At 39.3% G+C, this 23963-nt stretch overlaps 1 protein-coding gene across 2 annotated transcripts in view; it reads left to right on the top strand.

Annotated features, from left to right (window-relative positions):
- The window catches only part of LOC139459776 (protein SCAI-like), a 46911-nt gene extending 26846 nt beyond the window's left edge, over positions 1 to 20065 (top strand). For both annotated transcript variants that reach the window (XM_071241441.1, XM_071241440.1), the window contains 7 exons: positions 3116 to 3290; positions 3988 to 4084; positions 7590 to 7671; positions 8642 to 8714; positions 10758 to 10931; positions 11319 to 11419; positions 12183 to 20065. In XM_071241441.1, the coding sequence (XP_071097542.1) occupies positions 3116 to 3290; positions 3988 to 4084; positions 7590 to 7671; positions 8642 to 8714; positions 10758 to 10931; positions 11319 to 11419; positions 12183 to 12335 (855 nt within the window). In that variant the 3' untranslated portion in view covers positions 12336 to 20065. The remainder of the gene's footprint in view (positions 1 to 3115; positions 3291 to 3987; positions 4085 to 7589; positions 7672 to 8641; positions 8715 to 10757; positions 10932 to 11318; positions 11420 to 12182) is intronic.
- Positions 20066 to 23963: the final 3898 nt, after the last annotated feature.

The raw sequence follows: 23963 nt of genomic DNA, 5'->3' as shown, positions 1-23963 counted from the left end.
TACATGGCACATTATATAACTCAAAACAATGATCATAACTAATTATACCAATCTACCACTTGATGATTATCAACGTTACACAGTTGTGTCTCAGGTCCAGGTGTCTCAGGTACATCCACATGTCTCAGGTCCAGGTGTCTGAGGTACATCCACATGTCTCAGGTCCTGGTGTCTCAGGTACATCCACATGTCTCAGGTCCAGGTGTCTCAGGTACATCCACATGTCTCAGGTCCAGGTGTCTCAGGTACATCCACATGTCTCAGGTCCAGGTGTCTCAGGTACATCCACATGTCTCAGGTCCAGGTGTCTCAGGTACATCCACATTTCTCAGGTCCAGGTGTCTCAGGTACATCCACATGTCTCAGGTCCCGGTGTCTCAGGTTCATCCACATGTCTCAGGTCCAGGTGTCTCAGGTACATCCACATGTCTGAGGTACATCCACATGTCTCAGGTCCAGGTGTCTGAGGTACATCCACATGTCTCAGGTCCAGGTGTCTGAGGTACATCCACACGTCTCAGGTCCAGGTGTCTCAGGTACATGCACATGTCTCAGGTCCAGGTGTCTCAGGTACATCCACATGTCTCAGGTCCAGGTGTCTCAGAGACATGCACATGTCTCAGGTCCAGGTGTCTCAGGTACATCCACATGTCTCAGGTCCAGGTATCTCAGGTTCATCCACATGTCTCAGGTCCAGGTGTCTGAGGTACATCCACATGTCTCAGGTCCAGGTGTCTGAGGTACATCCACATGTCTCAGGTCCAGGTGTCTGAGGTACATCCACATGTCTCAGGTCCAGGTGTCTGAGGTACATCCACATGTCTCAGGTCCAGGTGTCTGAGGTACATCCACATGTCTCTGGTCCAGGTGTCTGAGGTACATCCACATGTCTCAGGTCCAGGTGTCTCAGGTACATCCACATGTCTCAGGTCCAGGTGTCTCAGGTACATCCACATTTCTCTGGTCCAGGTGTCTCAGGTACATCCACATGTCTCAGGTCCAGGTGTCTCAGGTACAACCACATGTCTCAGGTCCAGGTGTCTGAGGTACATCCACATGTCTCAGGTCCAGGTGTCTCAGGTACATGCACATGTCTCAGGTCCAGGTGTCTCAGGTACATCCACATGTCTCAGGGGGTGCGGTCGGGTAGCCTAGTGGTTAAAGCTTTCGCTCGTCACACCGAAGACCCGTATTCGATTCCAGACATGGATACAATGTGTTAAGCCTATTTCTGGTGTCGCCCGCCCTGATATTGCTGGAATATTGCTGGAATATTGCTAAAAGCCTTGTAAAACCACACTCTCACTCACTCACTCACTCACTCACTCACTCACTCACTCACTCACTTTTATTGTCAAAGTGATCGTTAGTGTTGGCAATATGGAAAAAAATTATTTAGAAATGATTGTCAAAGCGATCTTTAATGTTGGCGGTATAGAAAAAAACCTTGTTATTCTGATGTTCATTTTTTTATTTTTCGATTTTATGATTGACAGATACTTAAACCAAGCTACTATTGATTTAGTATGTAGGTTTATAGTGAACAGATTTCTCAGTAAGTGGCGGTATAAAAAAAACCCTTGTCGTTCTGATATTATTTTTTTAATTTTTGATTTTATGATTGACAGATACATAACCCAAGCCAAAAAAATGTAATGCCTGAATAACTTGTTACTTACTATTTAATATCTAGGTTTGTTGTGAACAGGTTTGTCAGTGGTGTTGTATTTATATTATACTAGGAGTGGCTTGTCTTGACACTGAGCTCATGTGCATTCGCATGATTGTTCATTGTGATTGTATAGTTCATTTTGATTGTATTGTTCATCAATAGTATTGTGTACATAACAGACTTCACTCCACTGTAACCACTCCTTAATCTATTAGTATTAAACTCCAACTCATACTTGTATTTTTGCTTCTCATCCACACTCTGTGCCTCACTTACCGTATTCGACGTAATAAGCGCCCACCGCAACATTTGCCAATATATTGGCTAGTGAACAATCCCAATTAGCACCCCTTCAGACCCCTATTAGCACATAATACACACTTGTGTATATGCACCCTTTATTATTGGCAATTAAATTCTGGAAAAATATATCTGTCGTACTTAAACATTTCAGGCTGTCAGCATAAACCACAAAATTTATCTTTCAACTTTCCACCAAAATAATATTCTAATAATAGCCCCATATTTCTAGTTTTGAGAGCACCCTGGGCGCTTATTACGTCGAATACGGTATTTGATAACTGTGTAGAACCTACACCGAAACGTTGATAATAGTAATAAGGAAGTTCTTCATCCATATATATCTTGTCCTTACTTAATAGCATTGTTTTTATGTGACATTGTATTGATCAAAGGTAACATTGTTCATTAGTAGCCTTGCAATGTTTAATGTATCACTGCTTTGTATGTGAGCAACATTGTATTGATAACACACTGACATATATATCCAATAAAATGTTTTGGATCAATGTTTTATTATAACAGTGAAAGGTAACATGTCTTACAAATATTGACAGTTTGTTTTCTTTTAGCTGTATGGGCACATCTCTCAACATCATCTAATTGGTCAAAATTTAATGTGAATCTCTACATCCTTGTCCTGGAGGAGCACAGGTGACCCAGTCGTCTAAGGCGCCGCGATTCACTGTGCAGAGTTGCGTCCCTTTAGCACGCCAGAAACCTGTGTTCGAATCTCGGTTTGCCTGATTATGTTTCTAGGTTTGTCAGCACCATGGCGTGCTTGTGGGTTTCACCGAAGTTGTTAACATCTGAGACCTGCATCACTTCGGGCTTTCCTCCCTTTAAGCTGACACGCCGCAATATAACTGTAATACTGTTAAAAGCTGCGTTAAACCCAACTCACTCACACACTTCTGTCCCCCAAACTGTGTCCCATCTCACAGCTTTCTTGCTCCAAAGATTCTCGAATATTCTGTGATATTTGGCAGAATATGATCAGTGTACTATTAGTTTAGTTTTTGTTTATTATTTGCTTACATCCAGATACCATGCCCAACATTACTTGTTTAATAAATGTTGTTTTAAGAATTTCCTCATCATCGCATTAAGTGTTCCTCATAATAGGAGTGATCTTTTCTTCAGGAAAATGGCGACCGGCGCCGTGAGAACCCTCACAAGTATCTGCTGTACAAGCCAACGTACGGACAGCTGAACACCTTTCTTGCATCCGCATTTAAAGAACTGCCTCCTAATGGCGCCAGTCTCCTGTACATATCTGCTGATGGTTGCCATGGAAATGCAAAACACACAGATGATGGTGACTGTTTTTTATATACTGAGAACTTTGAACGATATACAGTGGTTTGTAAGCTGCAGACTGTTGATTGCTGGCGTAATGAAATATTATGATGACAGCTCAAGACTTTTTTATTTAGAGGAGGGTGTAGGATAAGGACACTGGAAATGTCAAATTTTAACATTGAAATATTGGTATGAAAATTAGCGGACAGGTTCAAATAGCTTGCAAGCCTTTTATTCTTTTCACTTCCAAGTTTTCACTTTGGATGAAATTCGGCTTGGGTCAAAGACTTTTTAATGTTCAAATATTAAAAATACACTTTATCAAAACCTCAAAAGTCAGCCTCTTTGACACATTTTACCTGTAACATGCAATTGTTGAAATGAACAAAGTAACATCAGATGGCCAAAAGGTTTTGCTAGGTTTTTAACAATTATACAAATCCCTTGGGCTAATAGGGACCCTAATCCTACCTGATCTAATGTACTCCCAACATGATGATGTCTGTACAGGCAGGCCAGATAACTTGTATTGGGTTTGAGTAGACCGTGGCTTGCTACAAGGCTACATAGCTCCATTTACCGAAGACGTGGAGGTTTTGTGGGCATAATTTCTTCTCTGGCCATGAGTTGGACTTTAGTGGCCCACTGGTCTCAGGAACTGCTATTTATTGTCCAGATGTGTGTGCCTTTGCTAACTAGGATCTTGTTTGTAGCTGCATATGACCTTGGAGGTGTCATCACCAACAGTAGACGAGAGGGTGATGCCCCAATTAAAGGAAAAAGACCAGGCTTGCTGAAAGAGATGCACTGGTAAGTCCCCTGTCACAAGAATGCAACCACGTCACTAAGGACCAGGGGTCACTTGCACAAAGCGATCTTTGCGATGATTGTAACTCCCATACCTTAACATAGGTTTACAAAAGTCTTAGCGCTAAGATCGCTTTGTGCAAGTGGGCCCTGGGCCACGTTCCTTAAAGCGATCTTAGCATCAAGGTGATCGTAAGTCACATACATTAACATAGGCTTACAATCATTGTAGCGGTAAGATCGCTTTGAGGAACGGGCCCAAGTGAATTCAGCTGAAACAGATGCTCAGTCAGGCTTACTGAAAGAGATGCACTGGTAGGTCCTCTGTATGTCACAAGACTGCAACCATGACACCCAGGTATGCAAAGTACATTTTGCCTTATCCTGACTCTGATACTAATTTGCTTATCTCTTCTTATTCCTAAAAGGCAGTGTCCTTTCAGTGTTTGTCAGATTTTCTGTTTCTCGGATTTCTTGTGGCAGATTGTTCCATAGCAATGGACCAGCAGATTGAAATGACCTATCGCCATATAATTTGTGCCTGAAAACTCTCACATTGGGGTAAATTGCCGTTAAAAATAACCTCATGTTATAGTTACGTGCTTCACAGATAGTGGAAATATCACATTCCCTGAAACCATTTAATTCGCACACAGCTGCATTATGTCATTGTCACCATGTGCCCACAAGGTTTCACTAACAGATAATATCAATTAGCTGCTGCTTATAGATACATTGAGTACCTTTCCTACCTAGCTGAGCCAGTTGCTATATTAGCCGCCATGTTTAAAAAATGGCATACTCCATAGATACTGCCTTCTGTGCTTGTGCTAAGTGATCAGTGATTCTCTTGGCAGCACAGCTTGGCAGTGTAACTAAAGCACACAGCCTGGAGGAATAAATAGCTGTGAGTAGAGATAGTACAACCCAATGTCCTAACTCCAGGATTTTATTCACCGATCTTCTTAGCCTCCAGGAAATACCTGGGTTTCCTCTACAAAGGTCAACATTACCAATGGACAGTCATGCTCTTTGGAAAGCTGTGGCCTTTCAGCACAAGAGGATCTCTTGCACTTTTTGCTTGGATGACAGTTGCTACTCAGCTACTCAGACTCCAACTGAATTTCACTCTGTTACACAACCATGTTAGGATGGTTAGTCAATTATCGGAAGTCTGACCTTCAACCATCCCAAGCTCTCAAGTTCAGGTTCCTGATGATCCTTGGATCAAAATCCATAGTTATCTTCCAGCAGCAGTTCACAAACAGTTGAGAGACAGGAATCTGATGATGAGAACAGACAACTCAACTATGGCCTTTATCATAAACCTCCACGGCAGAGCTGGCATCCCTTCTGAGGTTAACCTTTCAACTGTACGACTTTAACAGATAGTCTGAATAACACAGACAGAAATCAAGACAGATCCCAGGAGCGTCCCATGTCTAAGCAGACGTTCAAACCATCAGTGAAGTCGCTAAATCCAGAAGCATTCCAACTAGCGACGTGGGAAGGAAGTTGCCTATAAGTCACCTGTTTGCAACCAGGATCAACAGACAGATAGCAACCTTCGTCTCCCAAGTACCAGACCCTCAGACTTGGTCCAACGACGTGCTGGCAATATGGTGGGAGGGGCTTCACGCATATGCGTTCCCACCACCAGCTCTGATGCCACTGATTTCACAGAAGATCATTTAAACAAAGAACCTTCAATTGCTTTTGGTTGTGCCTTATTTTGTAGCCTTTTACGAAAACCTCACAAGACAAGGCTACTTGACCAGGGCAGCTAAGGCAGTCTCCTTTGCACTTTGTAGATCCACTAGGAACTTGTATGACGACAAGTGTAAGAGATTTGACAAGTTCGCGAGAACAAAAGGGTTCACAGCAGCAAAAGCTTCTTCACAGCAAGTGGCAGGTTTTCGCTCAACTTCAGTCGTACCAGGTTTGACAGCGGTGAACATGCATCGGCCCATCTTGGCTTGAAATGGGATTTCATCCTGAAAAAACAGCTACCTGGACAACCAGATAGATAATTTCATAACCCAGCGCTTTCGTCCATTCTAGGATCAGAGGACATAGAAGACTTGTCCCTTTGTTAGGGCCCTACACATCTATCTTCAAAAGACAGAGTTTAGAAGAAAAAGACTGCGAAGACTTTTCATCCCGTTAACGAGATTACTACCTCAGAAGTTTCAAGAACAGCTTTCTCATTCTTGATGAGAGCAGTCATCCCTTAGAGTTTAAAGGCCAGCAGGTCCGCACCCACCTAAAGCGTCCCACCCACATGAAGTCAGAGCAACAGCATTGATTCTAGCCCTGCGCTATTCCAACTATTATGAAAGGATGCTTCTGGAGATCAGATTCCATCTTTGCGACTCATTTCCTCGGAGACCGAACATGTCACTGGCATACACCAATTATGACCATAGGCAGTAGCCGCAACTGTCCCTACCAGGAGATACCAGAGGTACATTCACTCACATATCACGTTGACTTGGTGACGTCAGGTTACAGTCCCATAACCACCAACCGAGAGTCCATGTTCCCCTGTATTACAATGGAATTCGGACGAGAGTGATAACGACTGTGCTAAGGTTACATCTTTGTTTTAACACAAAAGTCATTTATAAACCAAGCTTGAATGATAGTCTCTGCGAGATTTACTAAATCCACAAGATATAATGATTTTCTCCTTTGTTCTCCAAAAGCGAGGTGGTTCCCCACTACAGATATCACAGAACAAACAACAGAGCCTCAGAAAATGTCTGACCTTGTTCCCATGTGGTTTCTACAGAACAGACCATGTCAGAATCAGACATCCAATTGACAACTAAATTAGTTTGAGTCAGGATTAGGTAAAATATGAATTTTGTATGATGAGAATGTCTTTTATACTTATCCTGACTCACCTGAAGCACCTACCCATCTGTCCCAACTCTCCCTGATGTGATTTCGACTTAAGAATGATAGGAGAAAATAGAGAGTGATGAATCATCACAGGGGGTTTGCACTATACATCTGCCATTTCCTGCTTTCTGTAGCGTGCAGGGGTACTGTTTAAGAATTTAGGGAGTAGCTTTTTATTATTGTCGGAAATGAAATCAAAGTGTTTTAAATGGACACCCACATGTCTCTGTGAACAGCAATTATTGCTGGTTTGTGTGTCTTTCATGTGTTGTAATAAGTTATTCCTTGTGATGTGATGAGTTATTCCAGGTTTTGTAATGAGTTATTCCATGTGTTGTATGGAGTTATTTCATGTGTTGTAATGAGTTATTTCATTTGATGTAATGCGTTATTTCATGTGTTAGAATGAGTTATTGCATGTGTTGGAATCAGTTGTTTCATGTGTTGTATTGAGTTATTCCATGTGTTGGAATGAGTTATTTCATGTGTCGTAATGAGTCATTTCATGTGTTAGAATGAGTTATTCCATGTGTTGGAATGAGTTATTTCATGTGTTGGAATGGGTTATTCCATTTGTTGTAATGAGTTATTTCATGTGTTGCAGCCTTCACCCCGGTGACCTTTACCCCTACACAAGAAAGCCTCTCTTCCTTATCATCGACAGTGATAACAGCTCAGCCTTTCAGGTAGGCCAATCACTTGGACTCTCCTGCTGACCAACCATTTGATATTCGGTGGGGAGGGTTCTGGGATATGTTCCCCACAATACAGAGAAAAATAATGTAAACTTTTTCTCTGATCAAGAAATGAAAATTGATATTTCACTGGATGCCCAAACAGAAAATTATTCTGATTCATCCTAACAGAGAAAAGAAAAACATTGTATAACCAGTAACCAAAATAAACAATAAAAACCCAGGGCTCCCCACTTAAATGGTGAATCCCTTACTGACATCACACTGTTTAAAAAAAGAGATTTTCAGTCTCACTTCAAAACCTCTCCCGTCACTTGATGGGTTAATCATCCTCACTTTTTCTGTATGAAAAGGGGCGGTCGGGTAGCCTAGTGGTTAAAGTGGTCGCTCGTCAAGCCTAAGACCCGGGTTCCATTCCTTACATGGATCTAATGTGTGAAGCCCATTTCTGGTGTTCCCCGTGGTTATATTGCTGGAATATTGCTAAAAGCAGAGTAAAACCTCACTCACTCACTCACTCACTCACTCACTCACTCACTCACTCACTCACTCACTCACTCACTCACTCACTCTGTATGAAAATATAATGACATTCTTACAATTAATGTGTATGCCTGAGCTCTCCCATGTGGATAAATAGTGAAAAGATAGTACTCCTTAGCATAGTTCTGTATTTCACCATTTGGTTTGAGTACTCGCAATACACCAACTATATGGTTTTCCAGACACTAACATCTAGTCCCTGAAATGAAAATGTTTTACAAAAACAACAGTTGTTAAATTATCTAAATAAATAAAATATAGAGAAAAGTAGCCCAGATACTTTCAGAAACTGCACTAATCTACATTTGGCAACTATTATAGACTTGCATGGGCTGTATTGGACATATTTGTGTCAGGCTCTGTATGACGGACAAGGTTGTGCACTGTGGTGCAGTGATTGATACAACTGCTGTTTCAGAATTTCCCCAACTTGTTTGGACAACCGATGGTGTGCCTCCTCTCCCCCGAACAAGTGCCCACTACCATGCAGGGTAAGTCTCATCACGCTGGGATGGTTTGGGTTTTTTCAGAATAAATAAAATGCAGGTGATTCAGTTGCATTTTATTGGATAGCAATTGTTTTTGAAAAACTGAAAAATATGTTTGTTTTGTTTGTTTGCTGCCCAACGCTGCAACCAGCAATATTTCAGCTGTATGACGGCAGTCTGTAAATATTCGAATCTGGACCAGACAATCCAGTGATTGATATCATGAGCATCGATCCACGCAATTGGGATTGATGACATGCATCAACCAAGTCAGCGAGCCTGACCACCAAATACCGTTAGTTGACTCTTACGACAAGCATAGTCGCCTTTTACGGCAAGCATGGGTTGCTGAAGACCTGTTCTACCCCGGAATCTTCACGGTTCTGAAAACTATGTAGGCCTCGCCCACTAAAGGACGATTGTTTCTTTCTTGGCTGATAATAGAATGGGAGGGGTTTGTGTGTTGAAAGATGTCACTGATTTCAATTGTTGTCTACAGTATTTTGTTTTGATGATTAAATAAGCAGGCTGTGAAGTTATTGTTGTTGACATGTATAATTATAAGAATTGATTTCAATATGTTTATGGAGTTATAAATTACAATAATTTGCACAGTGTACATTTATACGTTCATAAACATAAAAAATTGTTGAAGTCAGTTCTTAAATAACTTATAAGCAGGGTTCACATGAACTTGAAAAGTGCTTAAATGAACCTATTTTGTCGTTGAATTTACCATTTCTTGATCAAAGAGCATGAAAATGGCTGGAGTGTTGTATTAACAATCCTTGAAAGGAGCTTTAATTTTGATATGCACAAACCTCCAAGTTAAATATTTACAGGATTACGTATTGATCTTAATTTACAGCTATGTTTACTCCCCACTAAAACTGAAGCCAGATTCAGGACAATAGGCAGCCCTGGCAAGATTCATCCACTTAGTTTGTCAGCTGACTCAGTTTTATGATGTAAATTTTGTAATAGATAGAGGACGAGTACCAGTAAGAAGCCGAGCCCTTTGTTCTCACAACAGTACATTATTTAAGAAATAAACGACTGCATGTAGTGGGCGTTGTTTATCGTACAAATAAAACACTTCAGGGAGAATAAAACATGAGGGTTGCAGTCGTTTAATACTTATATGAGATATCAACATTATGTACAGCCTCTTTAAGGATGATGATAACATGTAGAAGCTTTAAAAATATTTACCTGTATTTTAATAAGGATGACTCCCTGAATAGAATCTGACCTTTAGAGTCGGACATTTTATTAAGTCCATTTTGTGAACACCTGGATTTGGTATAGGTATTCACGGATATTCTCACAATCCTCACGTCGATTATCTGTACCTTTTCTCACAATAGCAATTGTCATATTTCTCCCACTTTTGGAAACAATCGTTTGGCCACTGCGTTTATCTGCGTTGCTCAGCTAATTCTTTAGGGAACAACTAACCAGACACTTCCCTTTAAAAAAATAACATCGTCCAATATAGGACATTATCAAATGGCGAGCACATATTCAAATCTCCAGAGTTGTCATCATGATAGAACAATGTTTTATCGTGAAATAAACCACGCTTCGTGATTTATCACAAAGCAATCTATGTCTCCTGATATATAACTGGCATAAAATTTTCTATCTATCTAGAGCACAGGCAAATACTTGCGTTCCACGAATTATACACTGCAGATTGCACAAACTCCACCATTCACATTCAAAGCATTTGGACGATTTCATTTAAACAGTAGAGTTCGTCCAGTCACGTGTTTGTTGTTTAAGGCCTGTCATGCTAAAATGGGCAAGTTTCATGAAGCCTGGGAGTTCACGCCTCTATGAACTGTATACTTTACAGTACTTTATCAGCATGTAAATTTACTCCACCTGACCAAAATAGTGACCACCCAATAGACGAATGTATTTGCCTGTGCTCTAAGAAGCAGTTAGTGATAAGCTTAACTACATTGAACTACATTGAGACATGCATGTCTGAGGTTCACAGGGCACTGATAACAACACCTTGACCAATGATTATTTCCACAGACCAGCACCAGAAAGGGAACCTGTTCACTCTTTTCATGCACTCGCCGCTGATGGCGCTGTGCCATGTGTGCAACATCATCGACATCCCCATCACGCTGTGGGATAAGTGCCAGACACAGATAGACAAGTTCATGTCCGAGTCCAGCAAGCTGTTCGTCAGGGCCAGAAAACTGGGTAATTAAGGGCAACAACTGTGTTTTCTCTTTCATGAAAGCTCCATCCAAATTAGTAATGAGTGAGCGCTGCTGTCAGCCATCTTACAGTGATATCATGCTTGTCCATAAACAATCAACAATCCATGCCATCAGGGCTCGAAGACACTCTTTGACAAACTTCAATCTTCATTTTATTGTAATGAAAAGCACATGCTTTTGTTTTGAAACTGATCTTTTTACATTGATATGTGTTGCATTTAATGATAACCTTCCAACACTCACTTGGCTAGATGATGCTCAAAAGGGCAGTAAAAATATTGAATTATTTAACTTTGGGAAAGAAAAGTCTTTAATGGACCTTATATAAATCCAAACTCAGAATAATGTGTTGCCACTGTGTTTTCAGATCACTCTTACATGCAGTTTTTTGGGGATGACTTCCTCCGGTTGATTCTGCTGAGATTTGTCTTCTGTTATATTGTTCTCATCCTGCATAGAGGCTTCAAGGTGAGACAATCTTAGAAGTAGTCACTTATTTGGGCTTAAAGGTGGGACTTTCATAGGGCTTGAAGGTAAGATGCTCAGAGGCTTCAAAGTGAGATACTCTTAGGGGCTTCAAGGTGAGACAATCTTAGAAGTAGTCACTTATTTGGGCTTAAAGGTGGGACTTTCATAGGGCTTGAAGGTAAGATGCTCAGAGGCTTCAAAGTGAGACACTCTTAGGGGCTTCAAAGTGAGACACTCTTAGGGGCTTCAAAGTGAGACACTCTTAGGGGCTTCAAAGTGAGACACTCTTAGGGGCTTCAAAGTGAGACACTCTTAGGAGCTTCAAGGTTAGATTCTCAGGGGCTTCAAGGTGAGATTCTCAGGGGCTTCAAGGTGGGACACTCAGGGCTTCAAGGTGAGATTCTCAGGGCCTTCAGGATGAGACACTCAGGGTCTTCGAGGTGAGATGTTCGGGGGCTTCAAGATGAGACACTCAGGCTTCGATTTGGGGACTGAGGCGAGATGCTCGGGGATTTCAATGTGAGACAAGCTAACTTTCAGTTTGTTTTAAAAAACCACATGACATTATGCATATAAATGACTAACGTTTCCTGGACGGGTTCCTGAATGGCCACAATAAATAACAAAAATGATTTAATTTTAAATAGCTGGCTTCGCTGGTCAGTATAAGCTGGTCCATCAACACACACATGCCCACAATAAGATAGGGATTATATGTTTTGATTCTATGTTATTCTGAGTGAACTGTATGTCTGTGTTGCAGGGCCCCAGCTACTATCCGATGTCTCATCCCCCGCTGCCTACTGACGAGATCCTCGAGCACCCAGCATTGTATAAAATAGTCCTGGACCTTGCAAGTATTCTCGAGGTTCGAGGCCTTTTCGCTGAACCTGGGGAAGTGGACATTGTTGCATGACAGGGTCCTAGGCTGTATATCTGATCTCACTCCTCTACAATACTCAGTGTGACGTGACTATCTCAACCATCGTTAGTCTGTTCCATATGTGTGACCAGACTCTCTCAACCATCCTCAGTCTGTTCCAGATGTGTGACCAGATTATCTTAACCATCTTTAGTCTGTTCCAAACGTGTGACCAGACTCTCTCAAACATCTAATCCTGTTCCACAGTGTGACCTATTGACGACAGCATCAACCGTCTTTAGTCTGTTCCAGACATGTGACCAGACTCTCTCAAACATCTTCAGCCTGTTCCACAGTGTGACCTATTGATGACTGCATCAACCGTCTTTGGTCTGTTCCAGACGTGTGACCAAACTCTCTCAACCATCTTTAGCCTGTTCGACTGATGGCAGCCTCATCCGTCTTAGTCTGTTTCAGCAGCTTGACTAGACTTATAACTGGTCAACCATCTTCAACCTGTTGAGACAGTGTGAGCTAAATCAGTAACTACCATCTCACAGCATACGTCAAACAGTTCTGGCAGTCTGATGTGACTCTTATCTCCCTACCACTGTATCCATTATAACTTGAAGTATGTTAGATATGGAAAATGTGGTGTATCTGTTCATTAATTTGGACTTGATGGGTAACTGACAAGGTAACATTATGCTGATTTTTATTACTTAATTTACACAGCATATATTGCATAGTAATCTCGTAAAAAAGTAGATTTGCTTAGCTGAAATAATGAAAATTGTTTCTTTGAGTGTTTCTTCAAAGAGTTGGGGCGGTCAGGTAGCCTAGTGGTTAAAGCGTTCGCTCGTCACGCCTAAGACCCGGGTTCGATTCCCGACATGGGTACAATGTGTGAAGCCCATTTCTGGTGTCCCCCGCCGGGATATTGCTGGAATATTGCTAAAAGCGGCGTAAAACCATACTCACTCACTCACTCACTCTTCAAAGAGTTACTTCCCTTCCAATGACGGGGATGCAGAGTTACTTCCCTTATGTTGATAGAGTGTGAACAAAAAATATTTTAGTAATGCCTAATTTGTGAATGTTGAATTAAAAGATCTGTAAACCAAACAATGAAAGAAACATCGCTTAACCAATAAGACATTATTAGCGAAAACCATGATGGGATGAGTACAAAATGAGATGGGAACTGAGATGGTTGATACAGGGAGCGTTGTACTCTCTCAGAGCAAGCCCAGTGGCCTTCTAAGTGTAACACTGCACATTGTTAATCACATTGACTTGAACATATAATTAGGCCAGAACAATTTCTTTTCTTGTCGGGGCCTGGGTGGCCCAGTTGTCTAAGGCGCCACAATTTGCAGCAGAGTTGCTTCCCATGGGCACACCAGAAACCTATTATCATGGGTTTGAATCCTGGTTCACTGCTTATGTGTCTAGGTTTGTCAGCACCATACCTGCGCTTGTGGGTTTCACAAGTGGCAAATGTCTAAGACCTGCATAACTTCGAGCTTTCATCCTAGATCAAGCTGACATGCCGTGATAGAACTTGAATACTGGTCAAAGTGTTGTAAACCCAACTCACTCACTCACTCATTTTATTTTTAAATTTCAAGATTTAGGATTGAATTGTCTGTGAAACAAGAACAGAAATTTTCTGGCTTTGCTATACATTTATCACAGATAAAAGAAAACTATCTCATTTGATACTTCTCTCACTACATTTGCTGTTACACCTGTGTGCATGTGACGGTATTTGAAATGCTAGATTCTGAGATTGTGGTCTAGGGTACAGGGTCCAGATCTCAGTGATGGTCAAATTTCAAATGATTGGAAAAATCAATAACTGTCTGAATATATCTGGTACGTCTACTTTTTAGGACATGTTGTAGTCTTTCTTTTGGAATGATGATAAACTCACCATGCTTAATATGATAAAATATATAGTACTATATTGAAGAAGTGATAATCTGTGAAGTAAGAAGTGGTAAAATGCCAATCAACTCACCATGCATAGTCACTTTAGTGTGATAAAATGTAATGGAGAAAAGGTTGAACGTTGGTGTATAATATCTTTTATTGACTATTGTTGACGATGGTTTCCTTTTGACGATGGTTATGACTTTGCCCAAGTTTACACGTTCCTCTTAAGATGAGACTTGAGGTAGTAAGACAGCTTCATTTTCTTCACACCCAAGTGACAAGTGTCTTTTGCGTCTGTGCCGCAAAGCAATCTTAGTGTTACGACTGCCTTAAGTCTATGTTATGGTATGGGAGTTACGACAATCATGGCACTAAGATTGCATTGGTGAATGTGCCAATGGACACAAGATACATTTTCATAAATGTTTATTTTTTGTTATGTTTCTGTCTTGTGTGGGTAGACCATTGCTACGTCATGTTGATTTTTATGACAGTTTTGTCGGATATTTTGTGATATTTGTTACCTCGTCAATGATGTCACAACAGATCCAAGGGCCCTTCACATTGCAACCAGAAAGTATGGTTCTCCAACATGATGTTGAAGAAATTGGTTTCAAATATTTGTTGCCTATAATTAGTGAGGTCATTATTGAACTGGAGGCTGGAAGTATTGTGTTTCAGAGAACTGTTGACATTAATAACGAATTACCATTCAGAGAATGGGGTCATCACTTAAGAGATCTCAGCATAGTTCAGTCCCAGACAAACTTTGCGGTAAAATAATAAAAATTATGTGCTAAAATTCTGTGGTAAAGACATAATCATTTCCCTCTAAAATAATAATAGAAAATCATTTTTTTTCTTAGAAAATTTGCATTTTTAGCTTTGGGACATTTTGTTGGTTTAACATGACATTTCTTTGCATTCAAAACACCACATGAACGTTTAAAATTGAGAATTATTTATTTCAAATTTCCATTTTATTGTAGGATTCATATTTTGTATGTTTAAATCACATGTTATGTGTTGGAACATCATGCGAGTGCAAAATTTGATTTGAAAAGCTTTAAGATATTGAAAACTAGTGTATTGATTGATAAAAAGGCAAATTCTGTAAATCACATTTTCTGCAAATCACGGGATCGTGGAATTCGTCAGGGACTGATAGTTGATCCAACAGCCTCGTACTACAAGGGTACAGAGGGGTACAAATGGCCCAGTCAAAGGTTCGGGAATTCGCTCTGCAGAGTTGCGCCCCTTAGGTGTTCCAGAAACCTATTATCATAGTTTTGAATTCCAGTTCGCCCTAATTGTTTCTAGGCTTGTTAGCACCCTGTTCATGTGTTTCACAAAAGTGGTAAATGTCTAAGACCTACATCAGTTCACGCTTTCCTCCCACATCAAGCTGGAACACTGATAACTGAAATAATGTTCCAAGCGTTGTTAAACCAAATTCACTCACTCACTCACTCAATCCCAAGTACATAATCGTCTGGATCTCCTGGTAGTATGTTATTCATTGTTTACCTGCGTTACATGATGTAGCAGTGGTCCCCACCTTGCGCCACATGTACTGTGTGATAGCTACCTGTGTCTGTGAGCGTGATACATGCATGTAGAGTGTCTCTGTCTAGTCATGAGTGCACCATTCTGTTGACATCCACACTCAGGATTGCTGACTTCCTTTGCTCTGGAGAGTTCGCGTTCTTTCAAAGTGTTGACGTGAATTGGAAAAATGAATTTAATATTGAGGGTTGTTAATTGTGTGGTTTAAGTCATGGGTGATATTAATAAAGTTCATGAGTGATATGTAGATAGCTTCTCCATGAACTGTACATGTTTCCTGTTAGATGTTTGACTGTTAATTAGTTTTCATGTAAATAGTTTGGATAATTAGCAAAATCAAAACCGATTCCTTGTTCATTTATGACACTGTATGCTTCACTACCCAACAGTTCAGTGATGAAGACCTGATAAACTCAATGTTCATGATATCTCACAGTGAGGATGATTGATAATATTTATACACATCACCAGCAGATCAGGGTAATCTCACATCAGTTGAAAGACGATGAATTATTTTGATGCAGTGGTTATCAATGTGTGTGATTGAGTTTACATATTATTATATTACTCTCAAGTCGATGACCTCAATTGTCAGGTCACAATGTATCGGTTTTTGCTGGTAACACTTTGCAGGTACTTATAAGAATGTGTGGACCAATTTTTGTGTAAGCCAATTGCTCAGCCATCTTTGATAGTATTTGCCTAACAACAGCTCAAGGGAGTGTGTTAGTCAGCACATGTATAGTAGGTTGTAGTTACATATCTTTGTAGTGTTACATTTTTTATTACCAGTTTTACATATATTCTATTTAGGCATGAGTGGCTTGGATATATGGTTGTTTACACTTGTTGAACAAATATAGCATTCCTGTACATGTTGCTTGTGTTGTTTGACTGCTATAACGTGTGGGTTGGATGGTATGGATGCTCCAATATTGTATCTTTGATGTATGTCATCCTTTCTAAAAAAACTCTGTATGTTGCCTAAATTTATGTGGATATTTCTCAGTATTATTGTCATGGAATAGCTGTATTTTACAGCATTTCTCTGCTTGATGAAAGATATCATAATATAGTGGTCGCTAGTGTTGAATTGAAATGAAGTGAAGGGTCCTGTCTCCGAGATAAGACGTCATCCCGAAGGTGAGAACAGGATGGTACTTATGCTGCATAATATGGATTCGATGAAGTGTTCTTCTTCTGTGTTAATTTTTACTCCCAACACCTATATTCATTCAATATGCGAGTGCACCATGAATTGTGTTTTGTGAGTGATTGGTCCTAGAATATTCTTCTTTATGTGAACTGAAGCCAGTGGACGTATCTTATCCCTGTGACTATTTGCCTTTATTGTGAAGTATGCTGATTGGTGCTTCAGAGGTGGCAACCGCTCCATCAACACAGTCTCAGACTACGCCATTCAAAACATTCACATGACTGTACCGATACAATGGGTTTTTTAAATACTTAAAAAAAAAATGGTATTAATTCAATTAATGTTCATGATTTGATTTGGTGACACTGGCAGCTGACCAGCAACATCATTTATGCATATACTGAGGGCTAGAAATAAGGGAACAGATTTGATGGAAACGTTTGTGACACATGACATTCTGTATGTATTCACAAAGATGAGAAGTGTTGTGTTGTGATTGTTACAAAAGTTTCCCTCTGTGCTCCTGTTTTGTTGCCAAGGCAACCAACTTTGGTTGTATACTCCCAAAGGAGCAGAAATTGTAGTTTGAATGCACAGTATTAGTGGCCTATTATTAAGTAGCAATAGTGTTATCATTTTGAAATGAAGCATCTATTTTGAATGCTGCTAGATGTTCCTTTATTTATTTCCTTCAGTATGAGCTGAAAATGGTGGATTTTTTAGATGTTTGTTCTGAAATTAAATTTCTTAGATCAGTGGAATCTCTTGCCATCTCTGAATAATACAGGTTTGTTTGTCTTTCAAGAGCAAAAACCAACTCTGATGTTTATTTTGAATTTGCATTCCTTTCTGCATAAAGTATAATGTTTAATCTGTGATTTTTTCATGAATATTTTTTACAATCTAGCTAGATGAGCACAATGAGACCGTGAAGTTGACATTTTGATAATGTCACACTTTTTACATATTCAAGCATGTACACTTCCTGATTGGGATGACATATCAGCCAATGTTTTGTGGTTTTACCTTTTCACGTTTCATATCAAATAATGCATTGCCAGCTTGGACTACTACAGTTGACATGTAGATGATGCACATTCCGGGTTTAATGTTTGCATGAAGATTTCATATCGCTGTGATTATATTTAGCTCAATGAAGTTGATTTGAATTCATTTTGTTCAATGGCTGTATTGGGTTTTGAGGAGGAGGCTAGGCTACAACACCCTAGGAAGATTGTGATCGTCTTTTATTTGTCTTTAATCCTAGTTTTAAGTATCTGTAGCTCAGAGCCTAAGAACTATTTCAAAACACATTTTTGTGTGCCATTGCTGATAAAGAAACTGATGATTATACAATACAGTGTTTCAGTTTCACAGGAACAGCTTCTTTTCACTTTATAAATATTAGCACATACGCAGCTCTCTTCGTTAATTAATAATCGAGATATTTGTGAGTCTTTTTCAAGTGGTGACGACTCTAGACACTAACACTGGGGGAAACGCCATGAGACCAAGATAGCATTTGAACAGGTTGCTAGTATATCATTCTGTGATGACTGGAGTAAGGTTCAACTGATAAAGAGGTTTAGCCATAGATAACTGAAATCAGTCAGGAAGCCCATGCCAAGTTTGTAGAAAGAATTGTTTAAGGTAGACTAGAGTGGTTAAAAAATAGGCTAGTCATGCCAAAGAGAAGGGTTTGATTTCCCATGTGGGTACAAAGTGTGAAATCCATTCTTTTCCCTGTCAGATAGGAGTGGAATAATGGGTAAATATCCATACACTCACTCATTATTATCTTTGACCAATTTATTTTGTTTTCTGTCAGTTTGTCCCTTCCTGAACTAAATGGTGATGTCTAAGGTCAACCAGGCTTGAAAAGGCTTTGTGGTTTTAAAATCTGTGTCGAAAAGCCCTTGAATTAAGATTTGTGTCTTGAAAAGTCTTCAAAATGATAATGTGGCATGAAAGGCAATCATAACCAATACCCATCTCAAACCAATACCCATCTCAAGCAAATTGCCTAAAAATGAATATATCTTTACATAGTTTGAAAAAAACATATCGAAATTAAAATGGACAGTTTGTATACAATCTGTTAAGTATCTGCTGAGTTGTAGCCCTTCCAGTGAATGACTATTTCCTTTTGAGTTCAATCACAACAAGGGGTTTTGTGACAGCCATGCCAGTAATTGAATCAAACCCAGGTCTTAGCTCACTTAAACAGTCAAACAGATGCATCTAAGCGTAACCCTGTATTCATATGTAAATCATCTTCCCAAGGCAGGGGAGTTGCACTTGGCTGGAATATCTGGGCTCGATCGTAGCACCACCAGTGGCTATTACGAGTTATGTCCCTTCTATTTCACACTCTTTTGATTCGACGATGCTTAGACTAAAAAATATGACTGGGGCGGTGGTGTAGCCTAGTGGTTAAAGCGTCGGCTCGTCACGCCGAAGGTCTGGGTTTCATTCCCCACATTGGTACAATGTGTGAAGCCCACTTCTGGTGTCCCCAGCCTTGATTTTGCTGGAATATTGCTAAAAGCGACAAGGCCTAGTTTGACAAACTGGACTTTTATAATCAGTTAACTCCCTTGCCTTGGGAAGATGATGTAGAAGCCTTTGAATTTGATACTGAAATCCCATATGAACCCTGGATACAGACTTAGGAAGAATGGAAATATCAGCCCACTTCTTGTGCCTTCATATCATTACAATACAGGCCAAGTTAGTCCATTGTACTTTAACAGGGAAGCCTACCATATATATATATACTACTCAACTTTTGGTAAGGATAATCAGTTATGTTATTCTATTTAAATATACACTTGACATATGATTGGTTGGTTTAACGCTGCACTCAGCAATATTCCAGTTATATGACGGTGGTCTGTAAATAATCGACTCTGGACCAGACAACCCAGTGATTGATATCATGAGCATCGATCCACGCAATTGGGATCTATGCCATGCATCAACCAAGTCAGCGAGCATGACCACCCGATCCTGTTAGTCGCCTCTTACGACAAGCATAGTTGTCTTTTACGGCAAGCATGGGTTGCTGAAGACCTATTCTACCCCGGATCTTCACGGGTCTCTTGACACATGGGAATCTGTTTCAAATATCCCTAGTGGAGTAGTATATATATAGCTTTGTTGGTCTTTGTAGTGTACAGGATGACTACCCCGGTCAGTGGATCAGTGTGCACCCATTGTGTTACCCTGTTTCCTGGAATGTCGTTCGAGTCCCGACATGGGTACAATGTGTGAAGCCCATTTCTGGTGTCCCCCGCCGTGATATTGCTGGAATATTGCTAAAAGCGGCGTAAAACCAAACACACTCACTCATTCTCACCTCCCAGATGTGAAGCCTATTTTTGTCGTCCCACAGAATATTGCTGAACTCACAAATGGTGACAGGTTCTTGCTCATATCAATTCTTATCGACAAGCTGTGTTCAGATAGGAAGGACCAACCAGGGGGATTATATTTGAGCCTATGCTGGACATAGGGTGATGTAATAAGTATGTCTTTCGTATTTAACAAACATTTGCTAATGATAGTGTCTATATGGTTTCCTAGTGTGACCTTTTGTAGTTGGTAGTTGTCATGTTGTTTTATCTCAATGTTTTAGTTTTCATTACATAGTGTGTTTTGTTATAAGACAGATATCAGTTGTATATGCCCTGGGCTGAGTCTGCCGAGGAACCTGGGTCAGAATCTCTGTACTACGCTGAAGTAGCTGAAATATTTCTGACCCAGGCTACAAAGAAACTGGATGTCCCCAGTAAGTCCTTGAGTTACGCCCCTTTGTAAGGATCCTCGGGTCAGAGATATTGGATTCCAGATTCACAAATTATGACAGTTTATACGTCAGCGACATATCCATGCTTGAGCACCAATATGGTAAGTGTCTACAACCTGGGTTTCAGCTTTCCTCCTAAATAACTGAAATAATGTTCAAGGTGGCGTACAGAAAACTAGAATCTATTTTGTGTCAAAATCTTGGTATAGTTTGATAGTATTATGTAGGGACCTATGTGATTAGCTGAAGTAACCAAATCTACATCACACTTCATATGCTTCACCATAGTGCATGCATCATGATCTAACGACAATGCAGCATGTATATTTTTAATACTGGTAGATTGTGCAACAATACATTTATTTATCAAGTTAGAAATCAGACTGGTAAAGTTTATTTATCTGACATTGCTGACCAAAAATCTGTACCTGCTCGTTGATTCCAACCCAGGAACCAGGTAAATGTTTGTTTAACAATTGAAGTTAAATTGATCAATTTCGAAGTCGGATCGCTATTAGGCCTAGATTTGGAGAACCTACATCGTGTGTTTTTAACAAATAAAAGAAACCAGGTGTTCATTGTTGGACATTTATTTTATTAGGTCATCCCTGTAGTCTCACCAAATACGTGTAATCAGATGGGAGACAGCATGAAATTTATAGGAGCCAGTGATTACCCTGCGGTCAGCTGAATCCGTGGTATCGCGAAGGGCATTATCGTGGGGGATGAATGTACATAAAAAGTTGCATCATTAAAAATAGAAGTACATACATTTGAAGCCAAGTGTTTTAGTAAGAGACTCATGTTGCATATTTTGTGGGATTACATTTCATGAACATCAAGGCAGGTTGTTCGTGCGGCATGTTCCGAATCAGGAATCTATTTGGAAAACACTATGGTACAGCCTGCAGCTCTGTATAGCAACAAGTCAATAACAAAATCATTTATAGAGAGCAGCAGACAGATATGGTTACCACAGCAACCGTTTTATATAAATTTTGTAGCTGTAGGTGTTAAAGCTGGAGTTAGTGTCGTGCATAATGTTGGGTTGGATTTGTTTGTAGTGAGTGCATATCATACAGTATGTAGTATTTATGTTTTGTTCTACTGTTCAAATCAATCAGTTGTTATGGATATTACACTTTATGTAATAATGATATTGTAGCATTGTTGAATTATGTTTTCTATTTTGTTAGTGCTCGGAAGACTTTTTATTTCTGTTACCATGATAATGTATATTTAACAGTTCTTATATATATATATATATATATATATATATATATACATATATATATATATATATATATATATATATATATATATATATATTTCAGACTTGGGATAAATCAGTAATATTTTGTTATATTTACCGGTAGTTCATGCAATTTTTATGACATACTTTGATTTATGTTCTGTTTTCATTTGTCGTCCATTGAACCCTACATCTTCTATCTTCAACACGCATGTGCTGCCATTGTGTAGCTGGAACATTGGTGACTGCACCGTAAAACAACATTCACTTACTCAACATGCATTCCGTGTTGTCATATATATTTAACAGGACATATTTCCAATCATTTTGAACTTCATTTCAGCATTTCGTCAACATGCTTGTGATAATTTATTTGCATCGGAATAAAAATAATTTTTGACTCAGAGTGCAAATACTGGTAGGGTTTAGTCTCTGCACCGGAACAGCCAGTCCAAATATTTGTTTGATTTTATGCTATTTGAAGTACTTAAAACTACAGAATATACAGCACTGATTATATTTCATTCTTTGACAGGTTATGGATAATCTCATTATCCTTTAACCAACACAAAGTATTTCAAGAACTGGTTGATTTTCAAGTCTACACTAGCCCTGTTTAATGGTGCTTCTTAATGCATCACAAGTCTGGAGTTCAATTTTCACTCATTTTTAGCTGATTTTTATGCTTGTTATGTGCATATATGTTTTTCCATTTTCATTATTCATGTTCATTACTTTTTAAACAAATTTATTTCTACGCAATATTGACAATGACTGTCAATATGATGATTATATTTCATATGAATTCTACGCAATATTGACAATGACTGTCAATTTGATGATTATATTTCATATGAATTCTACACAATATTGACAATGACTGTCAATATGATGATTATATTTCATATGAATTCTACGCAATATTGACAATGACTGTCAATATGATGATTATATTTCATATGAATTCTACGCAATATTGACAATGACTGTCAATATGATGATTATATTTCATATGAATTCTACGCAATATTGACAATGACTGTCAATATGATGATTATATTTCATATGAATTCTACGCAATATTGACAATGACTGTCAATATGATGATTATATTTCATATGAATTCTACGCAATATTGACAATGACTGTCAATATGATGATTATATTTCATATGAATTCTACGCAATATTGACAATGACTGTCAATATGATGATTATATTTCATATGAATTCTACGCAATATTGACAATGACTGTCAATATGATGATTATATTTCATATGATGAAACAGTGGGAGTGATGAGGTATGTGATGTGTTCTGTGGATGATTGCCACACACTATATGGCACACTGGTTCAGCGTGATGACACTGTGTGATGTTAGGCAGCCCTGTAAAGTGGAATGTATATTCATTAAAACCATGTTACAACCAGACCAATTCAATTACTTGGTTTACAGACCCGTAGAGATCCAGGGTAGAATAGGTCTTCAGCAACCCATGCTTGCCATAAAAGAGGCGACTAAGGGGATCGGGTGGCCAGGCTCGCTGACTTGGTTGATGCATGTCATCGTATCCCAATCGCGTGGATCAATGCTCATAATGTCAATCACTGGATCATTTACAGACCGCTGTGATATAGCTGGAAAATTTCTGAGTGCGTCGTTAAACAAATAAACAAACTAACAAAACTTGGTTTACAGATTTGTGTCTCCCAAAAGATATGAGGAAACAAAAGTAAAAGTACAATCTCTTTCAAAATGAAAAAATATCCATGACTAAAGGCAATAACGTTTTCAGTTTATTAAGCATTCCATTCCCAAATGTTCCCCTGGCCAACTTCAAATTTCATCAGGAAGTAATATTTATAGGAGCCCTGTAATAAGCTTGAATATTTCTGTGGCAGTCTTTTTTTCTTGTGTATCTTACAGATTTCTGTGAAGTCTTTGCTAAAATGAGCAGGAAA

The sequence above is a fragment of the Haliotis cracherodii genome, unplaced genomic scaffold, assembly GCF_022045235.1.
Source record: "Haliotis cracherodii isolate W230 unplaced genomic scaffold, xgHalCrac1.p SCAF_13, whole genome shotgun sequence".
Lineage (NCBI taxonomy): Eukaryota > Metazoa > Mollusca > Gastropoda > Lepetellida > Haliotidae > Haliotis > Haliotis cracherodii.
Note: the sequence above shows the minus strand (reverse complement) of the source record. Positions and strands in the feature narration are given on the sequence as shown.